We start from the raw sequence: 27,589 nt of genomic DNA on the forward strand, positions 1-27,589 counted from the left end.
TGTTTTATTAATTTTTTACAGAGAAGAAGGGAGAGAGATAGAGAGCTAGAAACATCAACCAGCTGCCCCCTGCACCCCCCCCCCCCACCGGGGATGTGCTCTCAACCAATGTACATGCCCCTGAATGGAATCGAACCTGGGACCTTTCAGTCCACAGGCTGATGCTTTATCCACTGAGCCAAACCAGCCTCAGCTCTCTCTCTCTCTTTTTCTTCTTCTTTTTTTTTTAACCAGATGTTTCCTGCATGGTTTGTCTCCTCAGTCATTGTCCGCAGGACTCTGAGAAGTTGTAGGAATATGCAGGTGCAGACTCAAGGCCCGGCTTTAGCTCCAACGTTGTGGAAAGGGACTGTACGTCACGGGACAGAGCCCTGTGCTCCCCTACGCCACCTGGACGGAGCCTGGGGAGAGTGGCCTCCCGGGGTATCCACGTTGAGAATTCTGTCTCTTTACAACCATGACCTGCCTGCAAAGGGTGATGCCACTTTCCAGACTCTCAGTGTGGCCCTCACATTCAGACCACAAGACTTGGATAATGGCAGTGTTTGCAGAAGGCGCAAGAGGGAATGTCACTCCCCTGGCCAGCGTGGCTCAGTGGTTGAGTGTTGACCCATGAAGGTTTGATTCCCGGTCGGGGAATAGGCCCCAATTGAGGGTTCAATCTCCAGTGTGGGGTGTGTAGGAGGCAGCAGATCAATGTTCCTCATTATTGATGTTCCCCTCTCTCTCTCCTCCTTCTTCTCTGAAGTAAATAAAAACATTTTTTTTAAATTTTTTTTAGCCCTGACTGGTGTGGCTCAGTGGATAGAGCGTCAGCCTGCAGACTGAAAGGTCCCACGTTCAATTCCGGTCAAGGGCATGTACCTTGGTTGCAGGCACATCCCCAGTGGGGGGAGAGGGGGGTTCAGGGGGCAGCTGATTGATGTTTCTCTCTCATCAATGTTTCTAACTCTCTATCCCTCTCCCTTCCTCTCTGTAAAAAAAAAAAAAAAAACACAATAAAAAATATATATATTTTTTAATTTTAGAACAAAAGAGGGGCTCTTACGAAGGCTGACATTAAGACACACACAGTAGAAAGAACAAAACTGGAGATCAGGTCTCCACGCTCACTCGCCTCGCTCCGGAGAAAAAGATATTGCTGCGCTGGATGAAGACAGCCGCTTACTCATAGGAGAATCCATCTGCTTTGGTAAATTCACACTTGATGTCGAAAGTTTCTCATATGCTGCAGAGAAACACAGTAAAGACATTGGTACATACACCACTGTAGACTGAGAAACACCCACCCCAGCGTTCTTGCATCCTAATCCACATGCCTTCAAAGGCACTGTGACACTGCACTGCTTCTGCCATGCTCCTGTCTACCAATGTAGCCACCTGCAGGTGCCCTGCCACAGCGGTCTTTGGACTGAGCAAGATCTTCTCTTCTACTTCTCGACTCTGTTCTTCTCCTTGATTTCATCCAACCTCACTCGACTGCCCAACTAAAGCCATGCTAATCCCACCAGCAAATCACTTACTTCCTTGTGTCCAGGAGTTTTTGGTCAGTATATTCAGACCACACGAAACAACCACCAATCTGGACCCAGAGACAAGTCAGCACCAGAAAATGTTCTATGGCCTCAGTACATGAGCGGGAACAGGACTTTTTCTGACTGCTGTCTACAGCTCAGGTTGGACAGAGAAGTCATCTGTCAGGCAGGGAGCTCTAGTTAGAGCAGAATCAGCTTCAGTAGTTGATTCCTTCCTCTTCTCAAGAGATGAGGTCACAATGGCCTTTTCTCAGATGCTAGGATAGCTTACGGTTAGAATGTTAACATGTGGTCCCTGGTTTGGTGTTCTTAATTTCCAGCCATTATTTTAGAGTAGTTTCTAAATGAACCCGTTACAGTAAATGAAGCGGTGTAGATGGTGCCCTGCCAAGCCATATTGGAACCCAAGGCGACAGGGAAGCCATGTGCCCTGGCTTGAAAGGAAGCAAACTCACCAATAAGACTTTCAAAATCTACTCCTCTCCTGTTTTCAAATGAGAGAAATTCCGTATTTGATATTTCTTCTGAACAAGAGATGATCTTAAAACATTTTAAAGTCCTAGCCGGAGTGAATAGAGCATCATCCCAAGCACTGAAGGGTCACAGGTTCAATTCAGGTCAAGGGGACGTACCTCAGTTACAGGCTCAATCCCCAGCCCTGATAGGGGTGCATGCAGAAGGTAACCAATCAATGTTTCTCTCTCTGTCTCTCCCACTCCCTTCCACTCTATTTTTTACTTTTATTTTTTTAATACTTTTAAAATATATTTTTATTGATTTTTTTACAGAGAGGAAAGGAGAGAAATAGAGAGCTAGAAACATCGATGAGAGAGAAACACAGATAAGCTGCCTCCTGCACACCCCCCACTGGGGATGTGCCTGCAACCAAGGTACATGCCCTTGACCAGAATCGAACCCGGGACCCTTCAATCTGCAGGCCGACACTCTATCCACTGAGCCAAACTGGTTTTGGCCCTTCTATTCTCTTTAAAAATCAATGAAAAAATATCTTCTGGTGAGGATTAACAAATGAAAAAGAAAAAAAAAAGAATTTTCATTGACTTCAGCTGAAGTCAAATTCCAATAAATTCTTGTTTTGGTATAAATACAATATTTAAACTTACAATCAATTCTGGGTGTTTTAAATCACCCCCTTTTCAATTTTTAGTATTTTGGCAAGTACTCTATGTTCTGAAAAATAATGAACTATTAGCAATTACATGAAGTCATGTATCTAGACAGGGGTACACATGTCTTCCTTTGCCTCAGGCTCCAACATGGTTCCGCATGACAATGGGCTTTAGGAATTGGATATTTTGTTCATCATGAATTGCTATGCATTAATTTTGATTAAGATATTATTTTATCTGGATATTGTGAGATTTCTGGTGCTCCCTTAAATGGTGTGCCCGGGTTGAGCACACTTGCCTCACCCTGATCGGGACCCTGTGTGCGATTCACAAGGCGTAGTTATCGAGTCTGCCTGCCCCTCTTTATCCAGGGAAGGCCAGGGCCCACACTAATGCAGCAAAACCTCCGCTGCTCAGTCACACTAAGAAAGGCTCTTCTTCAGAAAAGGGATGTTGGAAAGCAAGGATAGTTATGCCTACTGCTCTACACTGACCTTGTGCCTGGCTATTAAATAGTGCGTCCCTTTTACCTCGTGTTTTCTTTGCCAGCCAAAGAGGGGTGGAATATCTAAAGTCATTATTATTAAATAAGAGCAAAGTGTTGCTAATTCTGTTCTTGATCTAGACCACATGTGTCAAACACAAGGCCCTCGGGCCAAATCCGTCCCGCCAGGCCTTGCAATGTGGCCCGCACCGCGCTGTCATCACTGCACTCCGCTGCGTTTCCATCACAATGACAGTTTATGACTGTTCAGTAAACCATTCGGCCCGCGATTTAGGCTGGATTTTAGATTTTGGCCCCTTCTCTGATTGAGTTCGACACCCCTAATCTAGACCCTGGGCAGTTCCCAAGCCTCTATCCAAAGCAGAGAGCTTATTGGAGAGGTGAAGTCAAGAACGGAGCCCACTGACCGCCTGGTGTGGATCCCCAGGGTTAGTGCTGATGAATCAACTCCCTGCCACTCCCTCTCCACACCTCTCCAGAAAGCCATCACATTCACACCGAAACTCGGTGATTAAGCAGAAGTGACTGACACACAATATGACTTAATGCCCAAACGGATGAGTAATGAGAGTGTGAAAGCTCTGAGCGCACAAACGTCAAACACTGACAAGATTTTCAAAGCAGAAGTTAGTGAGCCAAGGATGATGACATGTCTCCAGGGCAGGAGGATGAAAGGCATGCACAGCTCTAAGGTGACAGAGACAAAGAAATATGAGCATGTCATTCACGTAGCTAGAAAAAAAATGCTCTAAGGGGTCAGGCTAAGAAATCAATCGGAAAGGTGCTTCAGACAGACATGGTGATGGAGGAGGATGATCAGTAGAGTCATCACAAAATGCCATGGCATGGTGATGCTCGCATATACCATTGGTGGACTCGGAGGCGGCAGGGGTCTCTGGATCCGGAGGAGGGGTGTTGGCCGCTAAACCTAGAGGAGGGGGTGGAGTATTTTCTGATTCACCTACACAGCAAAAAAAAAAAATCAGAGCAGAGAGAGATCAAGGAAAAGTCCCACTTTCCGGTTGACTTAGTTCCTACTTAGGAAACTAGAAAAAAATCACAGAAATGGGCTGACTTCTCATAAACAGACAAACAACAACAGTATATTCACTGATAAGAGGTCAAATGCACAATTCAGCAAAGACAAGAAACTGTAATACAAATGGAAACCGGTCTGCTTTCAGGAAGAGCTATGCCACACATCCTACCCTGTGGAATAGGATGGCAAGAAGTAAGACGCTGAAGGGGGAAAGCCACCCAGACTGGTAACAATCCATACAGCAAATTAAAGATCTGAACATTTCACGTGAGGGTGAACTGAATAATGAGATAAATAAGCCATCTTAAAACAAAATAGAGCAACAAGAATTTAATAACGAGGAGGGGGAACCCCTCTTCCCCTTTTTAGAGGTAACTGCTGCCTAATCTCTGTGGGTTGCACTGCAGCAGTGACTTAGCCTACTGCCGCTGAGCTTCCCGGAAATCAGATTGCCCCGATGCTTGGGCGGATCTGCTCAGCAGGCTCTGCATTCACGTCCTTTGCTTTCCTTTTGCGTTACCTCACAGCCCAGTTATTGTATCAACCGCTGCCTGCTAGCAAAAGAACGCGGCTCCCCTTCACGAGACACACATGCACAGGAAGCTTGGCAGTTTGAAACGTCACATCTGGAAAAGGTATCTGCAGATTGGGACTGAGCATCCCCCAGCTTCTGCAGGCTGCGCCCCCAATCTTCAGCCCGCCCTGGGGCCCTGCAAAGCAGGGACAGCCTGAAACTCACCTTCAAGTCCTCCAGGCCCGGCACTGACTGCCTGGGATGCTCCACCCCAGCCAGCTGGCGAGGCTCCTCCCCAGACTGCCTGAGATGCCGTAGCTCCTCCCCAGGAGTACCTCTTCTTCAGCTCCAGCTGCTGGGAGCGCTCCAGGGACCGGCGCAGCATAGCTTCCAGCCGCTCCTGCCCCGATTGCGTGGGAGAGAGCAAAATTAACACGAGCCTCAGTGCCGGATGAGTCACCAAACGGCGCTCTGTGCTCAGCATCCAAAGCCCAGACACAAGTGCTCTCTGCCACACGGAGCCTTCTCCGTGGAGGGAGGGGAAACAGTGAGGCTGGTGTGATCCCAGCCCCAGCCCCTCATCCCTGGGGCAGGCTGTGCAGCCAGGCCTGAATGTAAGAATAACGCTAGACAAGTATTAACTCCTTGAGGCCCATCTCAAGCCCTGGCTTGTCCCACCCCCTATGCCCTAGACCCAACCCAATGCTCTCTAGTTGAAATGCATAAAGCAGCCAGATTTGAGAACATTTAACTTAAAATATAATTTGTATGTTATAGCCTTAAGCCTAACGTGTTTGGGGTGCTACTTGACTGTGAGGTTTATTTTGCAAAGCCCCGTTGTCATCTTAGAATTTCTTAAAGGGGGATCAGCTGTTTTCTAAATGGCAACACTTTTCTGCTCTTTAGTTTTCTGGGGATAATGCTACGTATTTCAAAATGTGAGAGAGACAAGAGGGGAGGAGCTTCTAGCCACAAAATAAAGCATCTGTGCCTTCTCAGAGTTGGATGGGAGAAAGGGAGAATTCAACAGTTTTCAGCCAGAAGCGAAAAGCACCCAGGCTTCTTTGTCTCGTCAAGAGCATTTATCAAAAGCACTCTCCTGTATTAACCCAATTGTCACTTTCAGAAGGTTGGGCCTCACTGCTGGCAAGTGTTTCCTTGGCACTGGAGGCCCAATTCTATACTCCTCACTGCCCGGTGATGCTGCAAATCCCAGCCCTCTCCCCGCCTCCCCATGGAGAAGGCTGAAGCAGAGTAAACAGTTATGCCGACACCCTTTGGCCCTCATAAACCCACCCTGGGGTGCTCCAGGAACTGGGCTAATCTTAGTCTCCCTCCAAACAAAAAGATCCCCCTTTCTCCTGGCTTAACTAAGCAAGCCAAATTAATTTAGGGCAGCACCAACTCAGTAACTGAGACTTAAGGATTAGGAACAGCCCCCTTATTTTACTCACTAGAAACACAGAAAACAGTCACTTAAGAGGCGCCTTGACCCATCCTTTGCCTGCACGCGAGGGGTAAGTTGAGCATTCGCCACATCTTGGCCTCCTCTGCAGAATTTCTCTCTGAACAACATTTCGCTAAGAGACAGCCTCTCCAGGGACCTGAGAGCTGATTTTTCCCTCCTGTAAATCTCAGATTTGAATTTGCTCTGGTTTCTGGCTAAGACCCCACAATCATGAGTGTGCATTTTCTGGCAGAGTCCTATCCTCATGACCTGGGTGGGGGGGGGGGTCTATAAAATTGTAACATCCAACCCTCGGGGTCTGTCGGAAAAAAGCTGGGGGCATTGAGGGACTTAACATCTTCACTATTTGATGCTTGAGGTATGATTGCTCAGACTGAGGCTGAGTAGTATTTCATTACATGGGTTTAACATATCTAATCAATGGCCTAATTTAAGGGCTGAAACCCTGTACCACAAAGTACATTTAGTATTTAGTGGGTAATGGGGGATTTCCTACATGCCAGGACCTCACAGGGTAGCCCCTCATCTACTAGGCCAGTGGTCAGCAAACTCATTAGTCAACAGAGCCAAATATCAACAGTACAACAATTGAAATTTCTTTTGAGAACCACATTTTTTAACTTAAACTTCTTCTAACGCCATTTCTTCAGAATAGACTCGCCCAGGTCATGGTATTTTGTGGAAGAGCCACACTCAAGGGGCCAAAGAGCCACATGTGGCTCGCGAGCCGCAGTTTGCCGACCACGGTACTTGGCCAATAAGAAGAAAGAACACTAACACTCTTCAGGCCCACCTTCCCACCAAACAGCTATCTAGGGGCATAATCAGAAGGGAATGATCACCCAAAGCCAGGCCTACTCTTTGACTGTTCAGTTACCTTTAGAAAAAATGCCTCTCCATCTACCCTCAATCCACCGAGGGGCTCCAAGTTCCACCATTAGAGCCATTCCTGTGAACTGTTTGTAGGCTTATGAAAATTAAGCTATCCCTGAGAGAAGACATAATCACTGTGTGTCACCCACTTTTGGAGAGATGACGAAAACTAGATAGTAACCAAGCTCTGTGGTGAAGAGATCTATAGAACCCAAAGTTGTCAGAATGGGATGACTCAAACATCCACAAACAAACAAACTGGTTCACTTCACTTTTCTTAAAGATTAGTTTACAGAGGTCAGTATTACTCAGTGTGTGTCTTTCTGTTCCTTCATGTGATGGAATGGAAAGATGCCTAGATTTTGGAGTCAGGAGATATGGATTCCAATCCCATCTCTGCCTGCTACTTTTTAGCCCTGTCGCCTTGAGTTAATTGTTTTAACATCCTTGGACATCAGTTTCCTCATCTATAAAATGGGGATATTATCTATATCAGCAGACCACTCAAGTCTACAAGATAACTAGCATAGGAAATCCTCAGCCGATGCTAACTGAATGTGAATTTACAGAGGAGGTTATTGACAGGGCAGTCTGAGCATTGGTTCTCCAGCCAGAGTGGGTGCCTTCCCAGAGTCCCCTGCGTGCTTGTTAGAATACCATGGCTGGGTCCCACCAAAGCAGCTCTGGGTGGAATGTGCTGAGGGTTTGCATTTCTGACAAGTCAGTCCCAGCCATGCCAGTGCTGCTGGTCCTGGGGCTACACTTCTATTATAGAAGCATTGGTCAGAGGGCAGGCTGAGGATGAGAGCGCATTTAAGAACATTCCATCACAGCAGAAGAACAGTATTAATAAATATCAGAGCTGCATACCGCATACTGCATTCCTGCCAAGCTCTGGTTCTCCTGATGGTCGATAGAGGATGGGGAAAGGGCAAGGCAGATTCTTGTCCCTAGAATGTCCTCTGTTGGGTGGGGCTGAGTAGAAGGAAAGAATAAGACCTCACCCTTGACTTCTTAGCTCTGGCCCTAGATCTGCCTGGATGAACTCAGAGGAGAATCATGACCAAGATGACCTGCTGAGCTGGCCTAGCAGGATAAAAGGACTCTAGCAGGGCCCAGCCTGGGTACCGATACCCAGACGGCCAGCTCTGGCAGGAGAAGAGGGCTCGCAGTGCCTTTTCCAGTGCCCTTACTACTCGTGTTCTGGTGATGACAGGTGGACAAGCTCCCAAATGGTCCCCAGCAGAGCTCTGTAGAGGGTCTCTCTCTCCAAACAGACGTCCACCTCTGATCAGAAAGGCCATGCAGTCACCATGGGCCCATAGTAGCAGTGGACAACCTCGGCTTAGTGAAGTTTTATTTAGGTAGGGTTGAGAAATGTGTCTTTTTTTTCTTCTTTTAAATCCTCACCCAAGGATATTTTTCCATCAATTTTTAGAGTGGAAGAGAGAGGGAAAGAGAGAAATATCGATGTGAGAGAAACACACTGATTGGTTGTGCCTCAACCAGGGCCCAAGCTGGGGAGGAGCCTGCAACCATGGTACGTGCCCTCGACTGGAAATGAACCCGGGACTGTTCGATCCGCAGGCTGATGCTCTATCCACTGAGCCAAACTGGCTAGGCAGAAATGTGTTTTTCTTAGACTCAGCCTGGTGGGTCTTGTTAGGTATTAATCAATATCACAATGATAAGTTGTGATGTGTCCAAATACCTTACAGAGATGAAGCTACTCTTTGAGAGAGGCCTTTCTTAGCACGAGGAACATGGGGTTGGCTTTGCCAGGCTCCATCTTCCGGGGCCTCTGGTCAGGAAGCCATCCCTCCCAAGTGGAGAATGGGTGACCACAGTGTGTTGTCAGCCCTACCCCAGGTAGGTGGTAAGGGCTTGTTCCAGAAGCTCCAATCTTGGGGCATGAGAGAGTGGGAGGAGCCTGCCTTGAGGAAAAAGTAGCCTCCAGTGGACACTGGCCGGCCCGTTCCCCAGGACAGGCCCAGCTAGCCTCCAGTCCTCCAGATCCCCAAAACCCCTGGGAGCCAGGCTGTCTGTGGTGCCCACCTCTTTCCTGGCAGACGGGAGGCCCCCTGGCTGAGTCCGGGGCTCACCCATAGAGATGTGAAAGGTCACCAAGAGCAACATCATGGCAGCCCGTCATGGCACCAGGTCAGGGCTGGAGGGAGGTGGGGAATCATGGGATTTTTGTGAGCTCCTAATATCAGACCCACAGAGGCAGGCCTTGGTAGGCAACTCAAACACTTTCCAATGAGCTAGAGGCCAAAGGGGCCGCTGTGGAATGGAGCCCTGCAGAGGCTTCTCCTGGCGGACAGAGGCAGAGCAGGACAAAAAACCGAAACCTGCCCCTGGCAAGAAGAAAGGAGAGTCTCCACAGCTGTTTTCCAAGAGGCAGCGGCCCGCCCAAAGCTCTCCAGGGACCCAGGGGCTGTGCGCAGAGGGTTTCCTTTGGAGAGGGGCCATCTAGACTTACCCACTCTCCCCAAATCCCCAACAGGCCTCTGCACAGGCAGAGCCAAAGCCAACGTGGCTAGCAGGCCAGCCTGCCTGTGGATAGGCCCTAGGCTCCACTGGGCTCAGTTGGGGTACCAAGGGCTGGAGCAGGTGGCAGAGGGAGGCTGCCTTCCCTGCCTCTGCCTCGCTAGGTTGCTACAGAACCATAGGAGGCCCAGCTCTCAGCCTCGCCCCGCCGCCCTGGGTGTCTGGGGAGAAGGAAGCCAGCTTGGCTTGTGTTTATGCTGACCAGGGTCAGGCAGCAGCCCCTGCTCTCTGCCATCACCACATTAGGGATGAAAGGGAGCGCACAAAGCAAATAAAAAAAGAGCCGGCTGTGCAACAAATCCAGATTTGGCTGCATCAGGACCAACCATCTGGCATGACATTCCCTCATCTGCAAGAGCGGGGAGTCAGAGCCTGATTTCAAATGCCGCTGGCGCCATCCTCAGTGAGGAAAATTACAGACAGGGAGCCTCAATGGCGGACCCTGTGACACAGCCAGGTGTGTCCGGGGCTCAGGAAGTGTCTCCCGTGACTTCACAGTGCCCCTTCGTGGAAGCAGGAGTGACACACTTGCTCTGGAGTCAGCACGCCCACCAGATGCCAGGAATCAAAGTAGCGAGAGCAGGGAGGAGGGGACAAGCTGTGAGTCAAGCAATGGAGGACGGGAAGAAAACGGGAGTCCAGTGACTCATGACCAATACGCACAGGCAGGGAAAGGAGAGATCTGGCCCAGGTTACTGAAGCAGGCCAGGGCATGGGGGCTTTTTTCTGAGTCTATAGGCTTTGCACCATAATTTTTTCTGGGTGGCTCCCTCTTTGACCTGGCTTCAGCCCAGGTAGCCTGAAGTCAGTCGCTGGAGGGAATCAAACATTTCTGAGCATTACCCTGTGCTGGGTGCTTTGCGGGGCACTTGCACCAATGTCACTTCCTTTCATTCCCATGAGCACCTCTGCTTTGTGCTAAGAAGGCTGAGTGGGAGGGTTCTGAGAGGCTGGGGCTGGGCTTTACATCAGGAGCAGGTGAAGCCACACAGTGGTCAGGCTGCAGCCAGCAACAGCGAACCACGGCTAAGACCCTGGCTTAGATCTTCATTTGCCAAGAGGAACGAAGAAATTGCCAGGTAAGCAAGTGTTTTGTGGGCAAAGATGAATGTAATTTTGTGTGTGTGTATGTGTGCATATGTTCATGTTTTTTAAATTTAAAAAAAAAAGAGGAAAGGATAAAGATATATCATGATAAACCATTCAGATATTTTAAAAATACTGAATTTGCCCAGCCAGCGTGGCTCAGTGGTTGAACGTCAACTTATGAACCAGGACAGTGGTCGGCAAACTCCTTAGTCAACAGAGCCAAATATAAACAGTACAACAATTGAAATTTCTTTTGAGAGCCAAATTTTTAAATTTAAACTTCTTCTAACGCTACTTCTTCTAAATAGACTCACCCAGACTGTAGTATTTTGTGGAAGAGCCACATGTGGCTCGAGAGCCGCAGTTTGCCGACCACTGAACCAGGAGATCACAGTTTGATTCCTGGTCAGGGCACAAGTCCAGGCTGTGGGCTCGATCCCCAGTGGGGGGCATGCAGGAGACAGCAGATCAATGATTCTCTCACATCATTGATATTTCTATCTCTCTCTCCCTCTCTCTGAAATCAATAAAAATATATTTTTAAAAAATACTGAATTTATAGGAAATTTCTGTATCCTACAGTATTGGCAATTAATAAACCCCTGTGTTGTTCATACTAAATGATGAGTCATTATACCTTATGAATAAAAGATGATCATCACCTGATACAAGGCTATAACTACATCCTTAAAATATACTTGTTACGAAAATCTAAACCCCCAAAATGCTTTCCAAATGGGGTAATTATATTCCATTTCTTTTTTAAAAGGTAACAAGAGGAAGGATGATTAAAGCAAGGAAGTGCATTAAAATATACTAGCATCTTTGGCTTTAAAGCCAGACCATTTGATTTTTTCCATCGGTGAATAGCAGGATCAAGTTCTCTTCTGCCCTCACAGCCCTTCCTCAAGTCTGTAGGCTCAGACCCCCCAACGGAATGCCCAGGTCTACATCACTTGGCCCCTATCTACAGTCCCCGCTGGGTCCTAGAGTCAGAGATGGCAAGGCTGGAAGGGGCCTTGGAGACTGCCAAATCCAACCCACTCACTACAGAGACAAGCAATTCAAGGCCCAGAGAGGCCAAGTGGCTTGTCCAAGGTCACACAGTAAATGAACAACTGCATTGAATAGATAAGTCTCTTTGTTCCTAGTCTAGAGCATTACTGGACTTCCACTGTGTCGTGTGAAGCTGCTGAAAGACGACACGGTGAGCCACCCAGGAGAGAGCTTAGGAGCAGATCACGCTTGTACCACAGAACTGGACAGGATGCCCAGGTGCCCTGAGCACCAAGGCCTGTGTGAGCTGCTCAGATGAACATGGGGGTCCCAGAATTTTACCCCATCCTCCCGGAGCTTCTGCCTCCTCTTCTCTTCCACGGCAGCCCTCTTCTGGTTCTCCCGGCGCCGCTGCTCCTCTAGTTTGCGCCAGCGTTCCTCCATCTGCTTCTCGTACTGGATTTTGGCTCTTTTCTGCTTCTCCAGGAACTGTTGCTCTCTGGCAGCTGGGGGAAGAAAAATAACAAGAGGTGGCATCAGCAGCACACTTCACTGCTTGCATTAAGGCCAACAATGCAGAAGCAAAAGTGAGACCAAAAACAAACAAACAAACAACAACAACAAAAACAGCCCAGTGGAAGCTCAGGCCACAGTGACTGAGATGATGGATTCTGGCAGCTCTGCCACTAGCTGGGTGACCCTGGGCATGCTAACCATGCCATCTCTGCTTTGGTTTCCCCCTCTGTGACATGGGGACAGTCACGTTTGCAACATCACGGTGCTGTGAAGATGGAATGAGACAATGCATGGAAAAGATACAGGAAGTGCGCCTGCGCGTGGCAGTATGACTATCACTGCTATCTTTGAGTCAGCCTTGCCAGCCTGGTAAGCCAAACACTGCTGGGAAATGAGAACTGTAACGGTACGTTCACTCAAAACCCATTGACTGTGCATACACCACTCAGCAAGCTAGGCAAGGGGGTACACACGTGAATGAGCGTGGCCTACACAAGACAATAAAGGGGCCTTAAGTCTACCTGACCCAATCAGGGAAGGGTTCCTTGGAGGGGACAATACCTGAGCTAACCAGCAGGAGGCAGTCAAGAGAGAACTTGAGCTGAAACCGGTTTGGCTCAGTGGATAGAGCTTCGGCCTGCGGACTGAAAGGCCCAAGGGTTCGATTCCGGTCAAGGGCATGTATAATACCTTAGTTGCAGGCACATCCCCAGTGGGGGGCGTGCAAGAGGCAGCTGATCGATGATTCTCTCTCATCGATGTTTCTAACTCTATCCCTCTCCCTTCCTCTCTGTAAAAAAATCAATAAAATATATTTTTTAAAGAGAGAGAGAACTTGAAAGCTCCTCATTTATCTCAATTCGGGATGGGGAGGGGGGATACTTTCTAAACACGCACTTTCTCTCTACCTCAGGGCACCCTGTGGGGACATGCCCTACTTACCCATCTCCAGCTTGCAAGAGGTAAAACAACCGGATTCCCCATCTCAATACGGATGTCTCAATGGGCCCTTCTAGGAGCCCCAGAGAGAGTGCCTGAGTGAGCGCAGTGGGCACCCGGGGGGCGCGGCGGCCAGCACTTCTCAGGTTCTCACTCCTCATGCCACCCCCGGCCCCCAGCACGGGGCCTAGAGTGCAGCGTATGCTCAACGTTTGCTAGCTGAGTAAAGGAGCTGTTTGGAGAATTATGTAATTGTAAATGCACCAATCACAGCATGAGTTCGCCCCCAATTCTCCACATTCATCTCACAATTGGCCTAGCTCAGTGGTCAGCAAACTCATTCATCAACAGAGTCAAACATCAACAGTACAACGATTGAAATTTCTTTGGAGAGACACATTTTTTAAACTTAAACTCTATAGCCAAAACCAGTTTGGCTCAGTGGATAGAGCGTCTGCCTGTGGAACGAAAGGGCCCGGGTTCGATGCCAGTCAAGGGCATGTACCTTGGTTGCGGGCACATCCCCAGTGGGGGTTGTGCAAGAGGCAGCTGGTCGATGTTTCTCCCTCAGACATTTCTAACTCTCAATTCCTCTCTGTGTAAAATCAATAAAATATATATTTTTAAATGTTTAAACTTAAACTCTATAGGTAGGTACGTTGTTATTAACCTAATTACTCCTAAGCTGGCCTTTGCTAAAAACGTCCTCAATCTCACTGAGGTACACTCAAGGGGCCAAAGTGCCGCATATGGCTCGTGAGCCGCAGTTTGCTGACCATGGTCCTAGCTCTCTTGCAATTTAGTCGCAGAGTTTTAAGGCTCTTGAAGAAAGATACAGCCATATCTCCACTTTCTTGGTCCTCAACTGCCAAAGTGCACAACTTACCCATAAACTTCTCCCTTTCTTCGCGTCTTTCCTTGGCTAGCCTTTGTCTCTCATCACATCTTAAGAACCCCTCCATGCCTGCAAGAGAGAAAACACGATCATTTCTTCCCTCCTTCCCCACCTGCTGGGCCCGCACCCTGGGTCTGGCCACAGGCACAGGATCCATCATCATCACTTTGGCCTTGGAGGCCGAGTCCCTCACTCCCCACCAGACACAGCCCACCACACACACACACACACACGGGCAGCCCCAGAACTGAGGGGTGACAGCAACAGCTGCCACACTCACCCACCAACACCGATCCCAGAAAATCAAGTCCATGCCCTAGTCTTCTGTCCCAGGGCCTGGCCCTGCAGGCATCAGAAAGTGTAATAAATGGCAGGAGACCCACCAGGTCGCCCCTAGTCTGGCTCCCAGGGGAGGGGAGAAGCGGAAAAGTAGACACGATTATTACACAGAGTGAACATTCTAGTGTCTGGAGGGACCAACGGCTGCAGGACACATGTGAGCTCCTCAGATGGACACTGAGAACCACATGCTCAAGTTTTTGTTGTTGTTATTATTATCTTTTGTTAATCCTCACCCAAGGGTATTTTTTCCATTGATTTTTAGAGTGGAGGGAGGGAGTGAGGAAGGGGAGGGGAGAGAGACAGAGATACATAGATGTGAGAGAGACACATCAACTGGTTGCCCCCCACATCCACCCTGACCAGGGCTTGAGTTCGAACCTGCAACCCAGGTATGTGCCCTTTACCAGGAGTCAAACCTGAGATCCTTTGGTGCTTGGGCCTACTCTCTAACCACTGAGCTCACTGGCCAGAGTCACATGCACAAGTTTGATTTTGGTTCTGAGAAGTTTGCTCTGATGTCAATCTCGGTATTTTATTTGTATTTATTTTTTAAATATATTTTTATTGATATCAGAGAGGAAGGGACAGGGAGAGAGAGATAGAAGCATCAATGAGAATCATTGATTGGCTGCCTCCTGCATGCCCTCTACTGGGGATGGAGCCCACAACTCGGACATGTGTCTTGACTGGGAATGAAACCATGACCTCCTGGTTCATAGGTCGCTGTTCAACCACTGAGCCACACCAGCCGGGGCTCAATGTTAGTATTTTAGAATCAAAAGAAGCAATATACTCCTGTTTGTCACTTAAATAACTGCAAAAAATAAAATGGGCTGAAACCGGTTTGGCTCAGTGGATAGAGCATCGGCCTGTGGACCAAAGGGTCCCAGGTTCGATTCTGGTCAAGGGCATGTTTGATTCTGGTCAAGGGCGGGCACATCACCAGTGGAGGGTATGCACATCCCCAGTGGAGGGTGTGCAGTGGTCGATGTTTCTCTTTCATCGATGTTTCTAACTATCTATCCCTCTCTTTTCCTCTCTGTTAAAAAATCAATAAAATATATTAAAAAATAAATAAATAAAAATGGAACAAATGGCAGTTAACCCCAACCTCCCCCACACAACACACACACACACACACACACACACACACACACACACATAAATGTCCAGGGAGCACCCCAGGAGCTCCTGTCATCCATTTTCTTTCTTTAAAAAATTTTTTTAATTAATTTTTACAGAGAGGAAGGAAGAGGGATAGAGTTAAAAACATCGATGAGAGAGAAACATCGATCAGCTGCCTCCTGCACACCCCCCACTGGGGATGTGCCCGCAACCAAGGTACATGTCCTTGACCAAAATCAAACCCGGGGCCCTTCAGTCCGCAGGCTAATGCTCTATTCACTGAGCCACACCAGTTAGGTCTCCTGTCATCCATTTTCTACAGAAACCTAACAGACTTTCTAAATCAAAGATGAAGTGATCTTCGCTGTTCTTATAGAATGGGAAATACTTTACTGCACTAGGCCACCATTGGTCATTCATGAATATTACTTATCCAATGTCCCAGCACATTGGGAAGCAATAGGCTTCAGTGTTAGCACAACCGTTGGCTTCCTAGTTCCTGAACCCACCTCTCTGGTGACATCACATGTTGATTCCACAGTGCCCGTTGCCATGGAAACCTGTGCCCCACCCCTCTCTCTTTCTGAAAGGTTCCTATACTGTCCAGGAAGGACTGAATAGGGTCTGGGTTACAGAGTAGGAATGTGAACAAGGACAGGGGTGGATGAGGCAAACAATAGGTTGTCACGATTCCCCACCAGCAACTGCTATTGAAGCCTGGATTACAGAGTGGGCAAATCGGTGCTTTTTAAGAGACAAGCACTAAAAAAAAAATCAACCCTGGACAAGTGCCACTCTCCATGTCTGGTTTCAGTCAACGTAATCGATGCTACCAACAACATGGATGGCATCAATAATTTCAAACCCCCCCCCCCAATAAAATAATTTTAAGGCCCAACTTCTCAGCTCTTTACTGCTGGCTCCCCACAATCAAACCAAAACACCCTTTCCCAGCTTGACCTCGGCACGGCCCCTTTCTCCCGCACACCTTCCAACTAAAACTGCCCCTCCCCCCCTCATTCTGTTTGGTTGCTGTGTTATCCTCTAACTCGGTTTCCATGGGAACAGAGAGGCTACTGAACCAAGGTGGCTTCCACATTTCTGGGTCACCCAGTTCAGGCCACTGTCCACACACAGTGCTCAAAGGTAGGCATGTAGTAGGAGGAAGGGAAGCAGGGAGATAGAAGCACCTTTCTATTTTCTCTAAATACGTTCAGGGTCTCATCTCTACAGCAAGAGTCTGACTAGCACGAATATGTTCTGTGTGAAAAACCACAAAGAGAAGCTGAGGAGCCTGGAGAGATGCTTGTGCCTTCCCAAGGGGGACACACGTCTCTCTGGATTGCCCACTCCGCCCTCCAGGTGTTAATGGGCCTGCCCCATATCTGAGGTAGAGCCCAAGAACCACTGAAAGTGTTCTTTAAACAGAAGAAAGAAAAAGACGGAGGGCAACGGGCAAGCACGTTTGAAACTGGTCACCTTACCTTGAGGCTTTAGGAACATACAGCTGGTTTTTCCGGAGACATACATGATTTCAGGCTGCCTCCTAGCGGGCACTTGTAAGAGTCACACCTTCAAATCACAGCCAATATCTGTTATGATGCTCAGAGTCATCACCACGTGTTTCATCATAATAGGAGATGACAACAGAGCAGTTGCTATGGACCAGTGCACTGTCTGGATTGCAGTCACAGCGCACTGCTTGGATTACTGTCATAACAGGAGGTGACAACAGAGCAGCTACTATGGATCAGTGCACTTGGATTGCTATCATGATCTTACAGGTGCAGAAAGGGAGACACAGATAGGCTCATTAACTTGTCTGAGATCACACCATCAGAAGTGGAGAAGCCAGGTTTCCAATACAAGAACCTGACTCCATGACCTACATATTTTCTCTTTTTTAAAATTTTTATTTATTGATTTTGAGAAAGGAGGAAAGGAGGGAGGGAGAGAGACAGACAGACAGACATCAACTTGTTGTTCCACTTATTTATACATTCATTGGTTGCTTCTTGTATGCTTGACCAGGGATCAAACCCACAACCTTGGTGTACTGCAAGCATGTCAAACTCGAAGGCTAACATGGGCCAAATAAACAAGTTTATGTGGGTGGGCCACACAAAACACAAAAGCTTCCATTTTCATAGAAACATAGGTTTATTTCGCTAGAGACATGCTGAAGACAAAGGCCTGAAACAAATCATTAACAAAATAATAGAACGTTTTAATAAAAACTAATATTTTTTCTTGAACATTAACTTAACCAGACACTGAATAACTGCACAAATTAATAAGTGTAATGCAAATAAACCTATTTTTCTTGTTCTCTGAAAGCGAAATATTTACTATTGTGCACATCAAGCAAGTTAATTCAAGACTAATGACGTGGCCATCGGCTGCTAAAATATTCGCTGCTGGTATTAGTGGAGAGAAATGGTGCGCCTGCGCATAAGGTGCATAAGGCAAATGAATGTAACAAGATTATAGTAAATTAGTCATTAGCAAATGTTAGTTCATTATTAATAATGATGTATAGCAGGATATCGTAAACATTGAGTTATGGATTTTTTATTAAAATGTTTCTTACATACCATTATATTGGCTGGGCCACAAAAATATTCGTGTTTGACATGCTTGATGTACTGGGACAATACTAACCAACTGAGTTCCATTGTCAGGGTCAAGCCACACACACACACACACACACACACACACACACACTCACTCACTCACTCTCTTTTTTTGAAAAGGCTTATGAAGATGATCCCCTGCTCCATGGCTTTTATTTTGATAAAAAGTCCTGCAAATCTGAATATCAAGCTAGAGTTACAACCGAATGTATCTCCCCAAGAAAAGATTTTGGCAAGTGCATCCCATGAAATGGATCACAATTCATATAAAAGTGGTGATGTGGAGAAGACACTCACTGGCATGCAGAATGCCAAACAGCTCTCCCTTCTATCTCATAGTTCATCTATTGAGTCCCTTTCTCCAGTGGGTGATTTATTTGGACTGGGTATCTTTAAAATTGGCAGTGACAGCCTCCAGCGAAGCACTTCTCTAGAAAGTTGGTTGACATCCTATAAAAGCAATGATGATCTTTTTAGCTGTCACAGCTCTGTAAGCATAAGCAGTGGCTCAGTTGGTGAACTGAGTAAAAGGATACTAGATCTCCTGAACAGTTTGGAGAATATCCAGAGCCCCTCAGAGCAAAAGATAAAGCAGTGTGTATCTCTGTGTGTGTTGTATTCTTTTTAAAATATATATATATATATATATATATATATATATATATATATATATATATATATATATATTTTGATTTCAGAGAGGAAGGGAGAGGGGGGAGAGAAACATCGATGAGAGTCACTGGTCACTGATTGGCTGCCTCCTTCAGGCCCCCTACTGGGGATCGAGCCCATAACCTGGGAATATGCCTTTGACGGGAATCAAACCTGGGACCCTTCAGTCCACAGGCCAACGCTCTATCCACTGAGCCAAACCGGCTAGGGCTCCTGCCCCATTCTTGATGCCATCTTGCTTCCAGGCCAACCATATTCAGGTGATATGCAGCCCTGAAATGGAGGCCTTTTCCTGGGCAATTCATCCCTACAGGAAATGAGAATGAAACTGGGATACTGAGCTGCTAAACAACTATTTTATGTTAACAGCATAAAATTCCATACTTCACTGATTTGCTCTTGTTTGGAATAACTTCCCGTTCATTGTGTCTGGGCCGCATGAATACATTTTTAAAAACTAATTTTAAAATGAATTTTATTAGCCTGAGGCACTCTTCCACTAGAATATTAATGAGATGCTATTATTCAATTATTCATGGTACTGGTAATAACCATTATCGAAACACAAAGTTTTTAGGGGAAGCCAGCTGTGTTTGACTTTTAAAAATTAATTGCATTAAATGAATTTTAAAGTACCCTTCCCAATCAGAGTCACATCCGTGCAACTGCAATGTCCCCCAAAAAAGAAATGGGACCAGGAACGAAGAGCTCATCAAGTGGGAAGTCCAATGCTAGCTGTGATGATCTGGCTCTCAACTGTGGCCACACAATGGAATCTCCTGGGAGTTTTAAAACTTACAAGTGCCTGTGTCTCCCTTCTAGAGATTTGCCTGGTCGGCACAGGTATGACCAGGGCCTTGGTGCTTTCAAAGCATCTGTGTGATTGTAAGGTGCAGTGGCAGGACAGAGAACTTGGTCTGCTCCTCTCACTGGAGTGTACATGAGAAGTGTCTGTAGGGCTTGTAACCCCAGGCTGCTGGGTGGCACACCCTGAGCTGCTGCTGCTGCTGCTTCTTCTTCTTCTTCTTTTTTTTTAAAGAATATATTTTATTGACTTTTTACAGAGAGGAAGGGAGAGGAATAGAAAGTTAGAAATATTGATCAGCTGCCTCCTGAACAACCCTTACTGGGGATGTGCCCACAACCAAGGTACATGCCCTTGACGGGAATTGAACCCGGGACCTTTCAGTCTATCCACTGAGCCAAACCGGTTTCGGCCACCCAGAGCTTCTGATGGAGTGAATCCTATCTGTGGCCTTCTTCCAAGTCCCCCAAGTTACTGGTTTTACTTTTTCCTCTCAAATATCCAGATGATAGATCTGGGTTCCAACAAAACATTTTTTAAATTAAATTGATTGGAATAACACTATTATAACACTGGTTAATAGCATTATAAATACTTCAGATGTACAACTTTATAGTTCAACATCTGTACTCTCTATTGTGAGCTTGCCACCCAAAGTCTAGTGTTCTTCTGTCACCATATATTTCACCCCTTCACCATCCTGTTATCTGTATCTATAATTTTTTTTGTTTTGTTGTTCATTTGTTGCTTTTTGTTTTATATCCCACATGAGTAAAATCACATGGTTCTTGTCTTTCTCTGTCTGACTTATTTCACTTAGCACAATACTCTCAAGCATCACCCAAGTCACAAATGGCAAAATTTCATCTTTTTATGGCTGAGTAGCATTCCATTGTACATGTGTACATGTTCATCTAATCTTCTGTCGAAGGACACTTGGGTTGTTTCCATGTTTTGGATTTTGTAAATAATACTTCAATAAACATAGGGATGCATGTAGTTTTAAGAATAAGTCTTTTCAAATTTTTTGGATACCCAGAAGATGGGTTGCTGGATCATTCAGTAGTTCTATTTTTAGAAACCTCCACTATGCTCTCCATGGTGGCTGCACCAATTTACATTCCCACCAGCAGTGCACCAGGGTTCCTTTTTCTCCACCTCTCCAACACGTTATTTCTTGTCTTACTGATAACAGCCCTTCTAACAGGAGAAAGGTGGTATCTCATTGTGGTTTTCATTTGCATTTCCCTTATAGCTAGTGATTCAACAAAACATTTTTAATAGAATGCAAAGATATATGGTTCATTTGAATATGTAAAAATCATACATCCCTGTAAAGTGTCTTTGCCACACAACCTCAAGAGCTTTGTTATTATATTTTATAAAACTGATCGAGTTTTATAGTAAAAATGAATGTTGACAAATTAAAAAAAATAAATTAGTATGCTACTGTTTTTGTTTTAATATGCTTTTTACAGAGAGGAAGGGAGAAGGATAGAGATTTAGAAACATCGATGAGAGAGAAACATCAATCAGCTGCCTCCTGCACACCTCTTACTATGGGATGTACCTACAACCAAGGTACATGCCCTTGACTGGAATCGAACCCAGGACCCTTCAGTCTGCAGGCTGCCGTTCTATCCACTGAGCCAAACCGGTCAGGGCTGTTTTACTATGTTTTTATTGATTTCAGAAGAGGGAGAGAGAGAAACATCAATGATGAGATAGAAACATTGATCGTCTGCCTCCTACACTTTCCCTACTGGGGGTCAAGCCCCAAACCGAGGCTTGTGCCCTGATTGGGAATCAAACCAGCAACCTCTTGGTTCATGGCTTGATGCTCAAGCCTTGAACAACACCAACCGGGCAGTCTGATACTGTGCCAATAAATGATAGTGTGTTATGATAAATAGCTATTGTGATTACATGAAATTATATATGCGAAGAACTTCCTATTATAATAAATGCTCATGAAATGTTAGTTGCCATTATTTTTAGAGGAAGGTTATATTTTGAGATTAAAGAAATGCAGACTCGCCGAAGCCGGTTTGGCTCAGTGGTAGAGCGTCGGTCTGTGGACTGAAAGGTCCCAGGTTCAATTCCGGTCAAGGGCATGTACATTGGTTGCGGGCACATCCCCGGTAGGGGGTGTGCAAGAGGCAGCTGGTCGATGTTTCTAGCTCTCTATCTCTCTCCCTTCCTCTCTGTAAAAAATCAATAAAATATATTTTTTTTAAAAAAAAGAAAGAAATGCAGACTCAGCCCTCACCAGTTTGGCTCAGTGAATAGAGCGTCAGCCTGCCGACTCAAGGGTCCCAGGTTCGATTCTGGTTAAGGGCATGTACCTTGGAGTGGGCACATCCCTGTAGGGGGTGTACAGGAGGCAGATGATGGATGTTTCTCTCTCATTGATGTTTCTAACTTTATATCCCTCTTCCTTCCTCTCTGTAAAAAATCAATAAAAATATATTTTTAAAAAAAGAAAGAAATGCAGACTCAGAAAAATCAAGTGATGTATCTAATGTCATATTAAGTAGAACTCATTATCTCTCTGACAGTTTAACCTGTTGTGATTTCTCCTAGACTCTGCTGCTCTCCCTGAGGATGAGGAGAAAGTGTCATGGGCGGCAGGATGAGCAATGAAGGCCAGGAAGGTGGAAATTCTGGGGAAGGGTAATGGTATACATAAATATGCTAAGAATAATAGCCAAAGCCTGAAACCTCATTGAACTTCAGTTCTACCAATGGGAACTGAAAATCAATGGACAGAATCCGGAACCTAGGTTCATGATTACATGCAGATATACTGTTTTTGTTCAGAAAGCATCATATCTTTCTGCCTCATATTTTCAATTAAAATCTTAAAACCAACCTGGCTGGCATGGCCAAGTGGTTGAGTGTCCACCTATGAACCAGGAGGTCACTGTTCAATTCCCAGTCAGGGCACATGCCCAGGTTGTGGGCTTAATCCCCAGTTGGGGTGTGTGCAGGAGGCAGCTGATCCACAATTCTCTCTCATTATTGATGTTTCTCTCTCTCTTTCCCTTTCCCTCTCTCTCTGAAATCAATAAAAATACATTTTTAAAGAAATCTCAAAACGAATTACAACCCCAAAGGGTCCGTAAATTTTCTATTTAAATGTATTCCTGGGTGGAGCTAAATCCCAGTTCCCAGTAGCTGCTGTCGGTGTCCATCTACGTCTCAGGATGACCGCTTCAGTGCAGTGGACTGTGATAAAACCCACAGCACTAAGAGCTCAAGAAGATGCTTGCCTGGCAACCTGCTTTTTCTCTAAAATGCAATTCATATGCATTAAAGGCACTCTGAGAATATTAATGAATCAACCTGTAATACTGTTAAAATCATACCAGTGAACCATGAACAAAATCCCTGTAGAGTACATTTAATGAATGATTGGCACTTTCTAAATTCCAAATCATGGGATTTCAGGGGGAAGAGCTCAGGGGCCCAATTCAATGCTCTACTTGCTTCAAGATAGAGAGAGGGCCCTCACTGGTTTGGCTCAGTGGATAAAGTGTCAGCCTGCGGACTGAAAGGTCCCAGGTTCGATTCCGGTCAAGGGAATGTACATTGGTTACAGGCACATCCACAGTGGGGGGGGGGGTGTACAGGAGGCAGCTGGTTGATGTTTCTCTCTCATCCATGTTTCTAGCTCTCTATCCCTCTCCTTTCCTCTCTGTAAAAAAAATCAATAAAATATTTTTTTAAAAAATAACAACAACAAAAACCAGACTGCTGGGCCCCCACTCCCCAGAGGTTCTGATGCAGCAGATCTGGGGTGGGGCCTGGGAATCTGCACTTCTAATGAGTTCCCAGGTGGTGATGATGCTGCTGGTCTGGGAGCCACTTTGAGAACTGCTGATCTAATCCATTTCTCATCTGCTACAACCCAGGTATCAAAATGCATTAAAAATACGCATACAAACACCAAAAAATCCTTGGAAAGAAAGAAGTGGAGAAATAGGGAACTACATAAGAATATACACAAATCTATGCTGTTATGATGTTTTTGTAAAATACATTTGCTAAATTTCTAGAGGTTTCTTTTTTATTATAAAATATATGTTTTTATTGACTGCAGAGAGGAAGGGAGAAAGAGAGAGAAACATCTATGAAGAGAGAGCATCCTGGATCGGCTGCCTCCTGCACATCCCACACCTGGGGATCCAACCCGCAACCCTGGCATGTGCCCTTGACTGGGAATCGAACCTGTGACCTCCTGATTGCTAGGTCCACACTCAACCACTGAGCCATGCCAGCCAGGCCCTAGTGATTTCTTTTAAAACTACTGAATTACATTTTCCAAAAAAATGCGAGCCATAATAAGGGTATTACTAAACAATTCTCTTAAATCACAACTGCACAGCTAAGAGAATGACCAGTTTTTATTATAGGGTTTTTGTTTGTTTATTTTTAGTTTTGAACTGAGTGAAGTTCAAACAATCACAAAGAGCAGTCTGACATTGAGGTCAAACAGTAATGAGAATGGATCTCCTTCTCTTCACCTTGTAATCTTCACCAATCTGCCATAAAACCCTCTGCACGGGGTAAAGCCAGTCTGCTCCCAGTCCCCCATCCTGTAAAATGGAGGTAGTGGTGGACCAGCCAGTGTGGCTCAATGGTTGAGCATTGACCTATGAACCAGGAGGTCATGGTTCAATTCCCAGTCAGGGCATATGCCTGGGTTGTGGACTTAATCCCCAGTAGAAGGCATGCAAGAGGCAGCCAATCAATGATTCTCTTTCATTATTGATGTTTCTATCTTTCTCTCCCCCCCCTTCCTCTCTGAAATCAATAAAAAGATATCCTATATATTAAAGGCTAATATGCAAATTGACCGAATGGCAGAACAACCGATCGCTATGATGCAGACGCACACTGACCACCAGGGGACAGACGCCCTGACTGGTAGGTTAGCTTGCTGCTGGGGTCCAGCCAATCAGGACTGGGCAAGATGGGTTGGACACACCCTGGAGCCCTCCTGCGGTCCTTCCCTGGCCAGGGTCCCAAATTGCGAGTGGGCACAGGCCAGGCCAAAGGATCCCATCAATCTGTGCACTGGGCCTCTAGTAAAAAACTAAACTAAACTAAACTAAACTAAACTAAACTAAACTAAACTAAAATAAAATAAAATAAAAGGGAGGTAATAGTAGTGCCTGTCTGACTTACAGGCAGAGGCAGACAAGATCTCTGGCACTGCTTTGCTGCATCCAACACAGTGGGAGCTCCACAAACTGAGCTCTTCCGAGTGAGGCACTCTAGCCACCTGCTCCTGTTTGTCCCTCTTTGTTTTCCACCTGAGGTCTTCTGCACACATATCCGAAGAGCAAGCATGCTTCCTTTCCTAAGGGGCGATCGGAGGGAGTGCATGCAACATTGCCAGGGGAAATCCAGGGCGGGCATTCCTTCTCCATAAAGATTATACCAGGACAGGGATGAGTCCCCTTGATTTCTCATCTTCTGCCAAGTTACTGATCATTATTTGTGTCTGCACATGTAGGCACAGGTCCCTTCTGGTATATTAGTAGAAATGAGACCCCATCTTTAGCAAGGATAATGGCTTACTAAAAACGAATATGTACATGACACTTCAAGCTCACTGCGAAGGCGGCAATCACGCTGTTCTTCACCATTTCAACAATTTATCATCTAATTATATTCATACACACTTATCTACTCATCCCAGGAATCAGCAACTCAGATACACTTCCCCAGAGCCAAATAAAAACATGCCAAGTTATAAAATTCAACTGCACCCACGTTGGGGAGCTGTTTACATATATTCATGGGCCAGACTGTCTTTCTCTAAAGGTACCGTTTATTAAGCATCTATTTCCTGCCAGGCATTATGCTCTCCAAAACTTATTTAACACTTACATAATCCTAGGAGATGGAAGGCACCCCATCTTACAGATGAGGAAACTGAGACTCCAAGAGGTTAAGAAATTTGCCCAAAGTCACAGTTGGAATGTAGCAAAGCTTGGATTTGAGGCCAGTCTGCCTGACTTGTGAGCTGACACATGAACTAAATTCTGAGAGGGAAGGAGGGGCACTGACCTAGGGATCTCGATGTCCAGAAACCAGAAACTATTCTTGCTGGGGTGCACGGAGGACCACAGTAATAAAATGGGCCCAGCACACACTAACAGTGTGACCATTGGGGAAGCGTCTAAGCCTCAGTGTTCTCATCTGTTAAACAGGTATAGTAGTAGAAACTGTGTCGTGATATGAAGTTTAAAGAATATATGTACTGCCCTAGCTGGTTTGGCTCACTGGATAGAGCGTCGGCCTGAGGACTGAAGGGTCCCAGGTTCGATTCCAGTCAAGGGCATGTACCTTTGTTGTGGGCACATCCCCAGTAGGGGGTGTGCAGAAGGCAGATGATCGATGCTTCTCTCTCATTGATATTCCTAACTCTCTCCCTTCCTCTCTGTAAAAAATCAATTATATATATATATATATATATATATATATATATATATATATATATATATATATATAAATAGAGAGAGAGAGAGAGAGAGAGAGAGAGAGAGAGAGAATATATGTACTAACTGGTTTGACTCAGTGGATAGAGCATTGGCCTGCAGACTGAAAGGTCCCGGGTTCAATTCCGGTCAAGGGCATGTACCTTGGTTGTGGGCACATCCCCAGTAGGGGGTGTGCTGGAGGCAGTTGATGGATGTTTCTCTCTCATCAATGTTTCTAACTCTCTATTCCTCTCCCTTCCTGCCTGTAAAAATCAATTATATAAATATATATATATATATATATATATATATATATATATATATATATAATTTTTAAAATAATATATGTAAACCTCTTAGCCCAACAGTACCCCAGTCAAGGGACCTTGAATAAATCTCTTTCCATCTTGGAGCTTTGGGCTCCTCTTCTGTGGAGCAGGAATATTATTACCTACTTCCCAGGGCTGGGGGAGGCTTGTGAAAACACTTGGCAGGGGAACAGCCACAGCTGGCTCCCTTCCCCGGAAAAATGAGAGCACGGATCAAACAAGTTGTGGCAGACTTTCACTGGGGCCCTGAGCCCCAGGCCCCAGAACCATAAGCTCCACATTCCAGCCCTCCCAAGAACCCAGGAAGTCCCCCGGAAACCCCCCACAACTTCCTAAGAGTCACAGCTTCCATTCAAGACTTGCTCTGCCCAGCTGACAGTGCACTTAGAAGGTGAGTGGACAAAACCAAAGGTGGCTGAAAGAAGACAATGAACGGATGGCTAGAAAAATTCAACTTATCTATCTCTCCCCCCCCCCCTTATTCTCTGAAATCAATAAGAATATTTTAAAAAAATAAAGTAAAAGATGCATAAAGGTTCCCAGAGGTCACTGAAGACCCTTTTGGTCAATCTTCATGCCACCCCCAGTCCAGTTACCTATAAAGGTCATTATTTTGGGAAGAGCTGTGCCCTTGAGCATGAGCAGGTCAGAGAGCTCCCTGTCCAAGCCCCTTATTGTGCCCTCTTTCCAGAGTATTTGCACACACGGACATGCTCATGGGCACCTGGGGTCCCTCTATCCCACCCTTGCTGTTAGACGGTTGGCAGGAGCCTTTTGGAAACGGGTCCAAGTGGCTCTTTATGTCTTAAAGGTTGCAGACCCCTGTCCTAGAGTATACGGATCTCCCCCCCCCCCAACACACACACACACACACACACTCACCAGAATCATCCAGCCCCAGATGGCAGCAGTGCCAAGGTTGTGAACTTGCTCCAACCTGCAAGCTGTGCGCGCGTGATATCCTTCCACTGCACAGGATAGTGCAGAAGGGCACATAATAAGAATAGAGCCACAGCTGGCTAATAATCCTTCACCTTACTAGCTACAGATGAGAAGTTTCCTTACAGACCCTCGGAAGCCAGAGGATGAAACAAGGCTGTAAAAAGATAAGATGCCTCAATGGGTTCATGACTCAGAAAAGAA

The 27,589-nt window shown here is 46.0% G+C and overlaps 1 protein-coding gene and 1 non-coding gene across 4 annotated transcripts in view; both read right to left on the reverse strand.

Moving 5' to 3' along the window:
- The window catches only part of MAP7D2 (MAP7 domain containing 2), a 91,675-nt gene that overhangs the window by 39,232 nt on the left and 24,854 nt on the right, over positions 1-27,589 (reverse strand). For 2 of the 3 annotated variants that reach the window (XM_036439610.2, XM_045582320.1), the window contains exons 2-6: positions 14,041-14,118; positions 12,042-12,205; positions 4,949-5,123; positions 4,036-4,131; positions 1,118-1,228 (exon numbers count right to left, since the gene is read on the reverse strand). In XM_036439610.2, the coding sequence (XP_036295503.1) occupies positions 1,118-1,228; positions 4,036-4,131; positions 4,949-5,123; positions 12,042-12,205; positions 14,041-14,118 (624 nt within the window). The remainder of the gene's footprint in view (positions 1-1,117; positions 1,229-4,035; positions 4,132-4,948; positions 5,124-12,041; positions 12,206-14,040; positions 14,119-27,589) is intronic. The other variant, XM_045582321.1, reaches the window with a different exon arrangement.
- On the reverse strand, positions 233-436 carry LOC118720316. Its single transcript, XR_004988410.1, has one exon. It is a non-coding gene; the product is annotated as a small nucleolar RNA SNORA73 family (small nucleolar RNA).

Source organism: Pipistrellus kuhlii, unplaced genomic scaffold (assembly GCF_014108245.1).
Source record: "Pipistrellus kuhlii isolate mPipKuh1 unplaced genomic scaffold, mPipKuh1.p scaffold_m20_p_16, whole genome shotgun sequence".
Taxonomy (NCBI): domain Eukaryota; kingdom Metazoa; phylum Chordata; class Mammalia; order Chiroptera; family Vespertilionidae; genus Pipistrellus; species Pipistrellus kuhlii.